The sequence below is a fragment of the Podarcis pityusensis genome (genome assembly GCF_964106645.2).
Source record: "Podarcis pityusensis genome assembly, chromosome: 5".
In the NCBI taxonomy this organism is placed as follows: Eukaryota; Metazoa; Chordata; class Lepidosauria; order Squamata; family Lacertidae; genus Podarcis; species Podarcis pityusensis.
The window spans coordinates 93,680,795-93,696,707 of NC_138032.1; the positions used below are offsets into that span (position 1 = coordinate 93,680,795).

Consider the following 15,913-nt stretch of genomic DNA (forward strand, 5'->3'; position numbering starts at 1 on the left):
GGGTGCTCTCATGAACAAAACCCCAAGTTAAGAAAACAGGCATTACCTTCCCTTGAGCAGCATGTTTTTAATACCAAGTCAGGTCCTTCTTGGATGAGCCTGTCATAATCCTCTAAGATGATGGGAGCCTGAGGCTGGCTTAACTCTCTGAGTTCCTGGATGTTGGCGTTAGGGCTTATACCAATGGGAATGAGGTTGACATCAGTGGGTGGGCGAGTGATGGTATCTGTGGCAGGATTCGCAGTCACCATGTAAACCAAGTGTGGAGCTTGCCTTCTTCCCCTTCTGCTTGTGGCTATAGTTTGTTCAGAGACAAAGTTGAGAGCCTTTCCGGTGTTGGTGGCATTCCCTCCACGGAACTTGATCTCCCTCACCTTCTTAATCAGGTCTGTTTTTGACTGTCTGTCCCTGAAGGAATATTCCACCGTGATTGTGAACGAGTACTGAATGATAGTGATATGAATGGTTTCCTCACCGATATCCATTTCTCTGATTGTGCGGGCGATGAACTCTTTGACCAAATTGAAATTCTCCTCGCCAACTTTGTCAGACCCCTCAAGTAAAAAAACAATGTCCATGGCCTTATGAACAGAAACTAGAAATGTTGTTGGGGCTGCTCTGGTTAACTCCCAGCCGAGTCCAGGGACTGCGGTGACACTGGGAAGGGTTGCAATAGGGGGCTGTGTGGTAAACAACATGGCACTTACTTCAGGCACAAGGCCACAGAAGTAATCAATTATTTCATCCCTACGTTCCCTTAGTTCAAGCACACTGTTCATTATGAAGGCTTTATTCTCAGGTGACTGCCTTTCAATTAACTGAATTTGGTCAATGCTGATGTGAGGTCCAAGCCCGACTGGTATTACGGTGATTTTCTTCTTTTCCAAAAGTGGGAAGATCGTTTCAATTCTCTTCGGATCCTTGCTCGCTGTAAGTAAGACAGCGATTCTGGCAGCATTTGTTCGCGGCGCCTTCCCAAACACATGGAATACCACATACTTAAGTACTTCAGTTGCAGAAGCAACATCTCCACCAGTGTATTTTATATTCTGGACAATCCTCCTCATTTGAGATGGCTTTTTAATATCTTTGAGGCCAAGGTAAATGTGTGAGCCAGTTCGGTATTCTAGGATCGCCAGGCGGATTCTTTTCTGGGAGATGTGGAGTTTTTCCATCATGCCAATTATGAAAGCTTTCAGCTGTTCAAAATCACTCTCAGAAAGCTTATTGGAGCCATCAACTAAGAAAGCAAGGTCCATCATTTTACTGCAAGAGTATTCATAGGTTATCTGATCTTCGGGAGCAATAGTTGTGGTCATTAGAATTTCATCTGTCTCCTGTGGATCACACCTATGACATGTCAAGTTTCGTCCTTCACAATGGCTGGGGGGGGGGGGGGGATCAACAAGATAAACCATTAGAAACAGTAGCAGTATTTCTCCACAAAACTTTTGCAACTAAGGATTGCCTCAAAACAACCAGGCAGAGAAGACACTGTAAACTGCAAAAGAGTTGATTCCTTTCTCCACCTTTGGACCGTCATTGTGCTAGAATTAGTAACATATGCATAGGAAAGATTTAGAATAATTGTCTGCACCAACAGAATTACAATATGCGAGTTGAATAAAAGTCAAGCGTATTGGGTTGTCACAAATCCCTACTGCAGTGTGGCCTTAACTGGAAGTGGCCTTCATTCTCACTCTTCTGGTCATGACTCTCCCACTTACATACTAGGGCCATCAAACTACAGAACTGGTTATGAAAACATTCATACCCACCAACATTTCAATATATCTCAAGCATGATTTCCCCCTTGTTCTCGGCATCTTCAAAGAGTTTGTTTCTTCCAGTTGTTAAAAAAGCAGATCTTGAAACAGTGTCAGAAGAGCGAGCAGAAGAAGAGTGAGCAGACTAAGTTAAGAACGATGGTTTCTATCTTGATGGAACAATATGCCACGTGTACCTTCTTGAATTTCAGGGGGCTGGACTAGATGACCCGCAGGACCCCTTCCAATTCTACAATTCCACGAGTCTATGATTCTAGAACCTAGCCAAGGTAACATTAAAGAATTCTGCATGATTGTTTAATGTTATCTTAATGCTTATGTACCATGATTTGTTTCAGCTGCTCCGTTGTTCCACCAAAATATAAGCACAATACTGATATGAAGGGGGATGGGAATGCGTCTTCTTAATTCTGATGCAACCAGGACAATGCAATACAATACAATCAAGAGAATTAAGCATCCCTGAAACACTTTTTTCTACCAGGAGATGTGGTTACGGTGTGGTCAGGGATGCCACAGCATATAAAGTCTCCCTCTTGAGGCTTCCAGTTGCTGGAAGCATCAGAGATCCCTTGCTCCTGATTCTAGTTCCCTAGCTGAGCTGCACCTTGCCTGAATTTCCTGGGATGCTGACCTTACACTACTGCCTGACCTTGCCTCTGTATCACGTCAAACCTAGACTGATTCTCCATTCATGATCTTAGTTTCTATATGCACCCATGTCCTAGTTGGTAGTGTTTTGGTAAGAGGCTTTAACCGGCTGGGCCCCTACACCCCAACCCCCGAGGGCACCCACTGGAGTGTGATGCTTTTGCCTTCCTCTCCTTCTGCCTTTGTCTTGCCTCATCCTGGGTGCGACAAGGCCTGAGCTGAGGCTTTGGAAGTTCTGAAACAATAGCAGCGCACAATCCACTGACATCATTGGAGATGACGTAATGCTGTTGTGGCTAAGAATTATTGGAATGAGTACACTGATTTACAGAACTATTGCAATTTATTATTTTAATCCTGGTGTAAATATTTGGTGGATGACATTCTACAAGCTTCCAATTTTCTTTGGATATTTGCTATAAAAATGCTTTCCTATTGTTTGTACAGGTGGCGTAGGCATCTAAATTAGGTGACGGCTACGTGCAGTGATGTATCCCTGGTGAGGCAAATGTACATAACATTCCAAAACTGCGTGGAGGAAGAAGTTGCGGTGTGTTGCCATGCACGTTAAATCATTAGCAGGAAAACTGTGGTATAGGATTCTAGGCAAGCAATTTCTCTCAAACGATATAGTGTTTAAAATGATCCGATTTTACAGCGTTGATAACCAAGGCCTGCATTTCCTCCCTGAATTCAAAGGGCAATTATCATTCAGGAAAGGGGATTTAGGCATCAAATCAACCCTCACATATGTAATGTAAACGCTATATAAGGAATGATTCTGCAACCAGAACCTGGTTTTTACTTGCAGGGTGTCCTTCCTCCACAACAGAAAACTTTTCCGGAGTCTTGACTAAATACTTGTGCCTTCATGCAAAATCAAGACTGAAATTCACTGCTCTGGGTTATTGGCATGCATACATTCATGCTCCCCATGCTCAGAAAAACACATCTGCTTTACCAGGATCGGCAGAGCTCCGCATCTTCAGTGTTCAACAGGATCCTCTTTCCGTGGGGAATCCGGAGATTGTCTAATTCACACACCGGGCATTCTTCAAGATCAACACAAGACTCTGACAGCTCATCAAGTATTTTCCCTGTTTCACAACAATTTTCAGAAGTTGGGCTTTCAAAAGAATCAGTAAGCAACAATCTACCCTTGAACTTCCCAAGCACCAATGATAAGGATGGGATCCGACATCTGCTTTCTGAAGGAATCGAGTTACCCACAGGTGGTCCAGTTGAACAACTCAGCCAATCCCATCTCTACCTGCTCTGGGGACCCTAAGAGCCAACTCCTAGGGGCCAAGGTCCCTTTGCCTCCCCCAATAAAATATTTGAGGGCCCCCCCCCCAGTTTACATGCATTGCTATTCACATGGTGAGTGTGTGTGTGTGCGCAGCGTTTTGTGATTGATTATGTGAGGTGGGGCTTACCTGCCCCACCCTCAATATTTTATTCCAGTTGGCACCCCTGCTGTGGACAGTAAGGAAGGAAGTCAAGATCATCTGCGTGACTCCTCCTGCCGATGAGAGGGGCAATCCCAAAGAATCTCCAAACCAATCCCCACCTTTCCCTACCAGAAATTGATAACAAAATTTATTTTCACTTTTGATCGCAGAAGCTAAGCTAGTACATCCACACCAAAAGGACCATGCTTGCCTGTTGGACAATGAACATGACATCCTTCGACACACTTCACAGGGCAGACCACTGGATCCAAGTGCTGGCATGTCTTTGGGCAGGCAGGGCCACAGCTGTTGTATCGCCATTCACACAGGTATCCTCCTCCTCCTTCCTTGTTCATGTCTTCACAACTTTGTGCTACCAAATATGAAGAAAAAACAACGAGAGCTGGATGCTTGCGCCATGAAGTAACAACGAGACTTCACATCTTATAGTGCTTCTGAGTATTCAGTATACTTTGCACGATCCCGTTTATAACAAGCCTGCAATGTGTCAGCACCGGTTATGACCATATTGCAGATTGAGGTTATGAGTTCATGGAAGAAGTGAGATTCAAACTGGAAACTTCACTTCACACTACTATAGATTCCATCTAGGGGTGGACTCAGCGACCTTGATCTGGTTTGTTTCTATGCCACGGGTTCAGCCTGACTATATATATAGGAAATTCAAAAAAATCCACACAAATTCAGTACTTTAAAAAAACAACAACAGAAAGTGGACAAAAGGCTGTCTTTCATGCTTTCAGTTTCTGTTTACACATATTACTACCCAGCTGAATGCAAAAATTCCAGTGAGTTCCATCCATAGTCATGCCCTAGTCATCCATAGTCATGCCCAGAGTAGCTTTGCCACTCTGGTATTTGCACGAGATCTCAGCACAAACCAAAACATCGCAGTTGCCTCAATTCTGCAGAACACGGGTGGCCATTTCTTGATTTTGTTTTTTGATAGATTTCCCATTAACAGCAACAAACAGAGACTTGGATTAAATGAAACCGCCCTACTCTTTCCTTTGCCAATGGAAGCACCGCATATTGAGGTCACATCCACGCTGCACAGTTTAACAGTCCTGGCTTCCCCCAAGGAATCCTGGGAAGTGTGGTGTGTTTGCCACAGAGCACCCTGCCTGCACCCCTAACAAACTCCAGTTCCCATGATTCTTTATCCCATGACAGTTAGCATAATATGACAGTGCTTTTAATGTGCACGTCGCTCATGCCGTGATTATCAATTCCCCACCCCCCTACAACTCTCCAGCACTTACGGCATAGAGTAGGAGACCTCCAGTGAACCACAACCCCTTTCTGTGCACAGGCATGGGTGTAGGCAGCCAGGACGTCACAGAAGCAAGCGCAATCCCCAATGGATTCACAAGCACAGGTGTCATACAGGCAGATGTCCACATATGGCTCAGGGTCAACCTACAAGGAAAGTCATATGGGTTAAATGTGCTAGTAGCTTTCCATTGTATTGAGTAACCCGGGATTATTCTTACACACACACACACAGAGAGAGAGAGAGAGAGAGAGAGAGAGCTTCTCTCCAATTCAGACTCTAAACTTGTCTGTGTAATAGGATTTAAGTCATGTTACTAATGAAAGGATAGAGCTATAAAGGGTTCTGGGCCAGAGCGTCAATTGTCTTGAAACAGGAAGCTTGTAGAACTGATCAAGACTCCCAAAATGGGAGGGAGCTTTCTTGAGGAGAGTGACAGGCGCAGGAAGGAAAAGGACAGTAAAGGGCTGGAGCTCAAAGATGGCTGCAAGCTCCAAACCCGAGTGCTTTATTGCAACATAGAAGGGAGAGGAGGTTTCTATAGAGTGGGGAAGAGAAGATGTGTCCTTTCCCCGCCCTCAACCTTGGGGGTTGGACTCGATGGCCCTTGTGGTCTCTTCCAACTCTATGATTCTATGATTCAACCCACGCAATATATATATATATATATATATATATATATATATATATATATATATACACACACAGTATATCGTTCCCTTTATACTGAGGGAAGGACCTCTTTTTCTTGTTTATGTTGCTTGTTTCACAAAACCCTCAAAACTTCAGCCACTTTGGAAGCCAGAGCTGGTATGTGGTCTTTCCCTGCCAAGCTTCCTTGCGGAGTGGAGGGCTTCCGTGGGGGCTGTGAAGGGCTTTTATCAGCTGGGCGGGGTGTCTGTACAGAAGGGTGCAGCCTTTGTTCGCCTAGAACCAGGTGCCACCTTCTCAGGTGGCAGCAGTCCCACCCCGCCTGACGCTGGCAATCTCAGCATTCCCATAAGCAGAGGGAGAGTTGAGCGAGTAGGGGTGCCAAGATGGCAGGAGGGGCGGGAAAACTTGTTGGGACATCTTTGTCACTTCTTGCCCTGCTGCTGAATTCCCAAAGCATGACTTCTGAGAGCTGTGTCTGCTTCCAAACCTGTATCGTTGCTTGCCTGACAGGATACCTCTTACTTTCTTACAAGCAAGAGCTTCTGTCTCTCTGTGTGTTAGGTGGGAGCCTGAATAGCCATTCCCTGTTATCAAGATGGCCAAACTCAACCATATAGGTAAAGGGGTAAAGGGGCCCCTGACCATTAGGTCCAGTCGTGACGGGCTCTGGGGTTGCGGCACTCATCTCGCTTTATTGGCCGAGGGAGCTGGCGTACAGTTTCCGGGTCATGTGGCCAGCATGACTAAGCTGCTTCTGGCGAACCAGAGCAGCGCACGGAAACGCCGTTTACCTTCTTGCCGGAGCGGTCCCTATTTATCTACTTGCACTTTGTGCTTTCGAACTGCTAGGTTGGCAGGAGCAGGGGCCAAGCAACGGGAGCTCACCCCATTGCAGGGATTCGAACTGCCGACCTTCTGATCAGCAAGTCCTAGGCTCTGTGGTTTAACCCACAGCGCCACCCGCGTCCCATATACAGGCCCTAATTTGGTATCAAATATGATGGTCAACACTGATTATCCGATAACCCTCAGCAGCAACTCGTTTCTTGTATTGAGGAATTATTCTTATTTGCTTGTTCTTTGCAACAACATGTTTCTTCTATTTCTTCATAAAATATTGGAAACTTACCTTTCCATAAGTTCAAGGCAGCTTTAATCATCTCAAAATTAAAACAAAGCAAACAAAGTAACCTGAGTGGTCTCCACCTTACTTTCTATGATGATTTGTCCAAACTCCATTTTCTGGGTGTTCCTGAGTCTGATAATGGGAAGTGAGCTAGACTGGGAGGAAAGTGCCTTGGACAATGGAGGGAAGAAAGGAGATTTCAACTCTCCTCTCCTACATCCACAAAAAACCCCCACATCCTCATCATCTGCGAATGCAGCAGAACACGACTAAGCATACAATGTTGTCATGGGCACCATGTCTAGTTTAGCCCTTGGATCCCACAGCAAATAGGATGAAGGATTATTGGGGGGGGCATAGCTGTCAACTGTCCCTTATTTGGCGAAAGTCCCTTATCCCAGCGCCATGTCCCGCTGCTGTCCCTTATTGATGATGTCCCTTAAATTTCCCGGGTCTCAAAGGAAGCAGCTGCTCTCCCTCCCTGCCGGCCAGGGAGGAGGGAGGCTCCAACTGTGTTGCTTGGCTGCGTTGCTCACCCAATAAGGAGTATAAGAACGACTGGGGGGTGGAGCTTGCATGCCTTGTGCCGATCAAATCAGCCGCGTTGCCTGGGGACTCGCCTTTGCTCAGCACTTCCCAGCGGAGAGGTGACGGTGGTTTTCCTTGCTGCGTCCCCTTTGCCGGGTTGCTGCGCTGTGGGAACCACCGCTTGAGGCTTCCTTTGGCTGCTGGCTGGGCTTTCTGCCTTTGGCTTGGAGGGGCTCAGAAGCTGAACATACCTGTGCTGGAAAAATCCCTCATTTTGGCTGCTGATCCCTTATTTTTGAGGCTGCTGGTCCCTTATTTTCAAATCTGTAAGTTGACAGCTGGGGGGGAATGCTGCTGCTGCTGCTGCTGCTAAATATTTGTCCGGGTAATGAAGCCGGCAAAAGAGAGAATGAGAACTGGATAAGAAGCTTCTTACCAATTTTTTACACTCTTTGAAAGTATTGCTGTTCAGGACATTGCAAGACGTTTCCACCATCACTTGCTTCACCACATTGCCATTGCACAATGAAGATGCCAAGCTCTGTCCTTGAGAAAGCTTAACAAAGGGAAGCGATATTGACATGTTGTTATTACTATTCCATATGTGGCTACTTAACATTCATCTGCTTATTTATTTAGCCTATATGTAGCAATAACAGTGATTATCCAATCTAGGAAGTCACCAGTGGATCCCAATAAACAGACAGGGACAGATCTGAATATTCAAAATTTCATTTCTTTATGAAAATGGCAAGCTGAGCAGTTTATGGTTGGGCACGTGGAAGTAGTTGTGCAGTTCTTGCACCCGGTTCCATATTCACAATCTTAACAAGTGTACATGCAAAAAGGGAAATGGGTAAGTTAAGAAGCACATTTGAAACCCGTGATAGCAGAATCAGCTATAAATAAAAAGGTAAAGGACCCCTGACAGTTAAGTCCAGTCACAAACGACTCTGGGGTTGCGGCGCTCATCTCGCTTTACTGGCCAAGGGAGCTGGCGTTTGTCTGCAGACAGTTTTTCTGGGTCACGTGGCCAGCATGATTAAGTTGTTCTGGCGAAAACAGAGCAGCGCACGGAAACGCCGTTTACCTTTCCACCAGAGCAGTACCTATTTATCTACTTGCACTTTGACATGCTTTCGAACTGCTAGGTTGGCAGGAGCTGGGACCGAGCAACGGGAGCTCACTCCATCATGGGGATTTGAACCGCCAACCTTCCGATCGGTGAGCCCAAGGCTCAGTGGTTTACACCACAGCGCCATAGGGACCTCCAAATATAGATAACAAACTGGAAACCATGAAAAGCCAGCTTCTCAGTATCCAGCCATACACTATTGTGTAGAATGTTCACAACTCAGTTTTTAATTTCATACTGAAGCCTTAGAAGACTTCATTGTTTGAATTAATTGTGGGGTGTATCTTAATTTATTGATCACTTGTTTTTATTCATTGTCTTACTTGTATGATGTTAGCCGCTCTGAGCCCAGCTTTGGCTAGCGAGGGTGGGATATAAATAAAAATTATTATTATTATTAATAATTATTATTTTCCCCAGACTCACAATCATAACTACTTTAGCTTAATCTCCAACAATAAAATCATGGTTGATGCAAACTTCAAGGCAAACGCATCACAACCGTCAACATGTACTTATTTTGTCTTCAGAATTATTTATTATTCTTTGATTGGATTCTTTGTTGAAAGGTGTTAGGGAGGCTTAGACAATTCTCCAAGTCATACCCATGAGGCAAGGATCAGGGCCACACACAAATCCTAGAACATTAAGCACATCCAGACCATTCGCTAGACCTATCTATCTGGAGATTTAAAAAGTGGAAGTGTGGACAGGTGATTCTGCCCCCTTCCCATTCTGTTCACACCAGCAATACCTTTGTGACATCAGCACACTGTGAATTAACTTTCCAGGAATTCCCAAAGTCACTTGGATCCACTTCAAGCTGGTTTTTGCTGCTGGTCAAGTCATTGTTTTGGATACCATCAAAATTGCCACACAGGCCACATACTTTATCCTTGAATATAAACAAACCACAATAACACACATTTATTCAATAAAAATGATTTTTGCACTCTGATATAATTATTGTTATTTACTAAATGTCAATACCGTCCGTCATCCAAGGATCACAGGGGAGTTTAGAATATAAAAACATAAAATGCATATCATAATAACAAACAAAAACATTAACACTCCATCACGACCATTCAAAGGGCCATAGATTGTTAAATTACATTCCTAATTAGTTTACTTAGGAAGGTTTTTGCCTTGTACCTAAAGATATGTAATGAAGGTGCCAGACGAGCCCCTCTGGAGAGAGCATTCCACAATGGGGAGTCACCTGAGAAAAAGCCCTTTCTCGTGTTGCCACCCTCCAGGTGTCTCATGGAAGAGGCACACGAAGAAGGGCCTCAGGTGATAATTACTGGGTCTGAGTTGGTTCATACGGGGAGAAGCTGAGGTCAGAGAGCTCTGAGAACAACCAAAAGTATATTTGCTCCAGCAGGCTTTCCAATAAGTGGGCCTCTACCACAAATGTCTACTTTGAATGGTTTTTCATTTTGCTTTCAATGCATTTGTTCTTTTTGTGATTTCAGCTGTTATTAATTATCTTTAATGTATACTGCCTAGACACAGTTGTTTAGAAGGTGCTTAATAAATTGATAGTGGTGATGATTAGGTCCAAGGAGTTCACAGCAGTGTGGAGGTGAAATGTAATTCACCCCATGTTCTCTTATCTTCAGAACAAGGCAGGTTAGGCTGAGAGGGAGGGACTGGCCCAAGTTCATGGCTGAGGTGGGCTTTGAACCTCAGTTTCCTCAGTGCTGGGTTACCAAATAGGCAGAGAAGGCAGATTTGTGGGGCTCTGTGACAACAAATCAAAATAATATTCATTTAATCTTGAAAGAAAATTACAACCAAGCTGTCTTAGTTCAATGTTATCCCACTAGAAGAAGAAGAAGAAGAGTTTGGATTTGATATCCCGCCTTTCACTCCCCTTCAGGAGTCTCAAAGCGGCTAACAATCTCCTTTCCCTTCCTCCCCCACAACAAACACTCTGTGAGGTGAGTGGGGCTGAGAGACTTCAAAAAAGTGTGACTGGCCCAAGGTCACCCAGCAGTTGCATGTGGAGGAGCAGAGACGCGAACCCAGTTACCCAGATTACGTGACTACCGCTCTTAACCACTACACCACACTGGCTCTCTAGGAGATAATCTGCCATCCCACCCACCCACCCACCCGCATATTTTGACTGCCCAGGGTCCTCCAAAGGGTTTAATCCAGTTCTTCGTCTCCCCAGTTCATACCCAACGCTATAGCAACTACCCCATTGGATCTCATATGCAATTAAGAAAGGATGCAATTCAACTAGGTTTTACTGAGAGGAGATCCATTGAAATCAGTGAACATGATTAAGTTAGGTCCATTCAGGGACGTCTTAAGCATATTCGGCGCCATGGTGCAAAGCTCTCTCCGGCGCCCCCCTCACCCCTGTTTCCCAGAGTTGACGACCTTTTTTTAGGGAGGGCTTCATGCCACAGTGGCCAGTGGCCACAGCAAATGGAGGCTCTGCATGGCGGAGGCAGGCGAGGGCAGCGAGCTGATGCTGGGAGGCACCACGTCCAGCCTCTGCCTCTTCCCTGGCGCCCTCCAGAACTTGGCGCCCTGGCACCCTGTGCCACTAGCCTCTATGGGTAAGATGCCCCGGGTCCATTAATTGCAGTGGGTCTGCTCTGAGCTGGGCTGAATAACGCTCTCTATCCTGTGTTCTGTCAGATGCAGCAAGAGTTTTCCTCCATCAGTCCCTGATGGTGCCTTGCCCTGCCTCCATCTCTCTCTTCCTTTCTCCTGTCCGAATGGTGTCTGTTGATTGGGAAAATGTATACCCAGAAGCATTCTGTTCTGGGAATGCTGTACATTTGATTGCTCTGTACTGTTTAAGCCACCTTGTGGGCCTCAGTGAGAAAACGCAGAGTGGCTGGCATAAACACACACACACTTATTTTGAAATAAACCAGAGTGGACTTACTTTATAGTTCTCTTTCAGAATAACCGTAAGGCCCATGTCTCGATCCCAAGTGAGAGCAATTCCTCCTCCACCCAGCAACAAGATGTAGTAACGCCCAGACTTCAAGACTTCAAAGTTGACTTCTTCTCTAGGAGGTGTCAAGATGTTTACCTTCATCAAAAAGATATATATAGAAACTTCAGCAATGGAGCTATAGGTTACTTCCATACACAATCCCAGGAGCACCATCAGTGATTGGCACTTGCGTTCAACGCTGTGGGCTTGTGGGGGATCCTGCCGTCTCCACAGGACCCAAAAATGCTGGTGCCAGCTCAGCCTAGGTCTCTTACATGCTTTTTGCTTTCCCACTTCCCTAAGTGGTAAGACATTACAGGGGACAGCCTTTATAGGATCAGTTGTGAGAAGAGTGTACAGGACATTTCTGGGGTCTTGCAATAACTATTTATCAAGTATAGTTGAAGTTTTCCTCAGGTTTGTTGCACACTGCCCTAAAATCCTTGGACGAAGGGCAGTTTAGAAATATTTTAAATAAAGTAAGTTTGAATTTGTTTCACTGTTGGCTAAAGGGAGTAGGAAAGTTTACTAGCATTGAGGTTTAAAGATGTGCAACAAGCACACAGGAAGGAGGAGCATAAACACAACTTTAGTTCAGCTCTGCAATAGCCTGAAAGCTCTTAGTAACTCTTTCCATCAAGCAGACTGAAGATACTTTCCCCCTCTTCTGCTTCAAAAATATCCTGTTAGACCAAACTCAGCCAAGAATCCAGTTATTTTCTACGTCCATAGTGCCCATCATCAAGTGTCACACCATGCAAAAATTTGTTCTGCACTGCAACCTATGCAGGTTTACTCAGAGGTAAGTAGGTATAAGATTGCAGCTTCATGCAACTTTTCTAGGAGCAAGTCATGGTTCTTGTTGGATCTCTCATCCAGCTATCCCAGAAGGATAGGAAAATTTATGTTGGATCTATTTCTGGCTGAACCAATGTTCATGGTGCAGATGCGCAGCAGCAGCCTGGGTAAAAAAAGAGCAAGGTTGGTTCAGTGCAGAATTCGGCCACTCGTCTTCACTAGCCAGATGCCTCTGACAAACCTTCAGAAAGAGCTCAGTGGAGACAGTTATTTCCTTCTTATCTCAGGTAACACCCAGGTGTAAAGCTGATAGGTGTCTATAGACTTCTCCATGAATTTGTGGTGTGCTTTTGAATTTCTTTTTTTAATCAAAGTTAATGGGCATCACGACATCCACGAATGATGAGTTCCATGTGTTAATTGCACGAAGAAATACTTTCTGATTTCTTGCATAAACCTGTTGCCTGTCACTTGCCTGGCTGGTTTTGAGAGGGAAACGTCTGTAAATTTTACTCACAAAATTCATAGTTTTATAAATCTCTATTGTTTCCCCCCCCCCCCCTCTCTCTCTCTCTCTCTCTCACACACACACACACACACACATATAGTGTTCCTCCTCTATGTGCCTAACTGGTAAATCTGTTCTTTAACTTTAAAAGAGGATAAGGAAGAGGCCGGATGGTGTTAACTGCCCTGAGCCTGGGGTATAAATAAATATTATTATTATTATTATTATTAATTAACTCCGGAAGATGGCACAGCTCCTCTCTGTCACTTAAAGGCAGAGGCAGAGGAACAGAGTTATCCAGGCCAGCAATCTGCTAGTTTATGTGTTTTAAAATATTGTTCCCTTTGTTGGTGTAAATTCAATTGAGCTTTTTAAAAAACTGAATTGTTTGTGTCTTCAAATAAACAGAAGTGCTTTCGCCCCCCTGTGCAACTTAAAAATGAAATCTTTGAATGAAAAAAAAATGGTGGCAACCACTCTTTGTATGTTCAAACCCCAAAACAAAGAAGCATTGTGTGCCTTCAGATTTCACTGCAAAAAAATGTTTGCAAAGCTCTAGTATTCCAGGGATAATACAGCACTTTCGGAAGTTTAGGTAATGGTAATTCTATAACACACTGGAGATCTGTGAAGGATGAATGCAGCGACATTCCTGGCTGTTACAATGCCCAAGACAAACAGCTGAACTCTGCCCTCTGGAAGGGGGCTCGGTCTTTTGTTCTTCCTTTTTCTGTGTGAGGGGAAATGCAAAGTGGGGTGGACCCTCTGATTTCCTTTGCATAACATGCGGTTGAAAGGAGGGAAGAGCAACAGGGCCATCTACAGAATTATTATTTTTCCTGGTCAATCCAAGATTTGCTTTTAACAGAGGGCTAAATATCTGAAGTCTCTTGCCTCCTGGATTTTGCTTTCTCTTGAAAGGTATGCTTTTTTCCATCAGTCTTTTCTCCTCACCCCTGAATTTGTTGAGAAAGAATCTGGTGACTATTTTGGCCAGATCTGTCCTAAAGTTCTCAGTTTGGGGAAGTGTAAAATAGAACTGGAGCCCCTTCAAGGAAGCACCAGTACAGTCGCACCTTGGATCCCAAAAACCTTGCGAGTCAAACGTTTTGGCTCCTGAACACTGCAAACCTGGAAGTGAGTGTTCCGGTTTGCAAACTGTGGCGATCACACAGGGTCCCCGGACGTTTGACGGTCTATTGACCCTGTGCCACTACTGTAATTGCTTTCTTTGCTGCCACCAACAGAGTCCAGACAGTTGTTAACATTAATAAATAATCAAGTTTATTTTATAGGCATGAACAAGCTTATGGTTTCAGTTAATTTTTCTTGTCAGTTTCTTAATCTTAGCTCCTTAACTGTCCTATTCGTTCCTAACAACTTCAAACGGATTATCCCAACTAACTATCTGACTCCACCTAACATTTCCTCTCACTCTCTCACAACACAACTCGACCAACCCACAAACTATTCCTCCCTCTTCCTTCTCCAACTCCCAACTCTCAACTGACTTTCACACAACTCCCCCTCTAACCCTAACTCCTCCTATCAGTTTCCACTGGCCAATCACATCACACTCATTTTAACCCTATCTTTATGACCCACCTAGGAGGCAAACGCCACACAAACGTTCTTTGGAACCCGAACATCCAACGGGGCTTCTGTGGCTTCTGATTGGCTTCAAGAGCTTCCTGCAGCCAATCAGAAGCTGCACTTCTGAACGTTTTGGAAGTCAAACGGATTCCGTTCGACTTCCAAGGTACAACTGTAGTGATATTTTAAATGCAAGGAAGAAGGAGGCACTTTGCTGGATATGTAACAATCCAGCCTCCCTTAACTATCCTCTCTTGTCGTATTCCAGACTGCTGCAATGCAGTAGATACTTTTAAAAGGAGTGCCAGCAGTTAGAGTTTTCTTCTGCCACGAAATCTGAATTTACTTTCTGAATAACAAAAGATAGTGGAGCTCAAGTGTGCCTTAACAACAGGACCTGCTCTTTGGAAATGGTTACTGTCACCACAACTGGTTAACACGGATTATCTTGGTGTGTGGGAGAGCTGGGGGGAATTTTTGACGTATTTAAGGCACCCACAAGCACCAACACAGAAAACAAGTTCTTGGGCTAATATGCAGGAGCCCTGCTTCGAAGGAAACCTTGCAGAGCCCAGACTCTCTGTTAGTAAACCTAAATTGGTTGCTCTCATCATCCACCAAGGGCTTCAGAGGGCTCATCCAGACTCCCACTTGTCTTGACACTCCCCCCCCCCACCCAAAGCCAGATCTTTACCTCTGAATCAGAGCATGCATCAATTGAGTTTTCCCCAGATTGGTGTTTGCTCTGATTCAGTGCTAAAGAGCAGGTTTTCCCTGGGGCAAATGGAGAAGCAGAAGTGTAAACAAGCCCAGGACTTCCTGCCCCACTGCAAAGTCAGCAATATGGAATGCCTTGCTTTTAAACATGACACCACTGAGATCATAGTGAAGGTAAAAGGACCCCTGACCATTAGGCCCAGTCATGGCCGACTTTGGGGTTGCGGCACTCATCTCACTTTATTGGCCAAGAGAGCCAGCGTACAGCTTCCAGGTTGTGTGGCCAGCATGACTAAGCCGCTTCTGGCAAACCAGAGCAGTGCACGGAAACGCCGTTTACCTTCCGGCCGGAGCGGTACCTATTTATTTACTTGCACTTTGACATGCTTTCGAACTGCTAGGTTGGCAGGAGCAGGGACAGAGCAACAGGAGCTCACCCCCGTTGCGGGGATTCGAACCGCCGACCTTCTGATCGGCAAGTCCTAGGCTCTGTGGTTTAACCCACAGCGCCACCCGCATCCCACTAAAGTTTGCTGACCCCCTGTTCTAGTCCAACCCCCTGCAATGCAGGTATAGGCAGCTGTCCCTTACGGGGATCAAACCTGCAACCTTGGCGTTATCAGCACCACACTCTAACCAACTGAGCTATCCAGGCTGGTCATACAGGAGCATATTAATTAAGTCAAAAGTTCTTGGTCCAGACTTT

At 45.0% G+C, this 15,913-nt stretch overlaps 1 protein-coding gene across 1 annotated transcript in view; it reads right to left on the bottom strand.

Moving 5' to 3' along the window:
- The window catches only part of VWF (von Willebrand factor), a 155,535-nt gene that overhangs the window by 81,523 nt on the left and 58,099 nt on the right, over nt 1–15,913 (bottom strand). The window contains exons 22-28 of the mRNA XM_081005352.1: nt 11,538–11,687; nt 9,381–9,521; nt 7,928–8,047; nt 5,173–5,329; nt 4,101–4,262; nt 3,400–3,535; nt 47–1,383 (exon numbers count right to left, since the gene is read on the bottom strand). Coding sequence (XP_080861478.1) covers nt 47–1,383; nt 3,400–3,535; nt 4,101–4,262; nt 5,173–5,329; nt 7,928–8,047; nt 9,381–9,521; nt 11,538–11,687 — 2,203 coding nt within the window. The remainder of the gene's footprint in view (nt 1–46; nt 1,384–3,399; nt 3,536–4,100; nt 4,263–5,172; nt 5,330–7,927; nt 8,048–9,380; nt 9,522–11,537; nt 11,688–15,913) is intronic.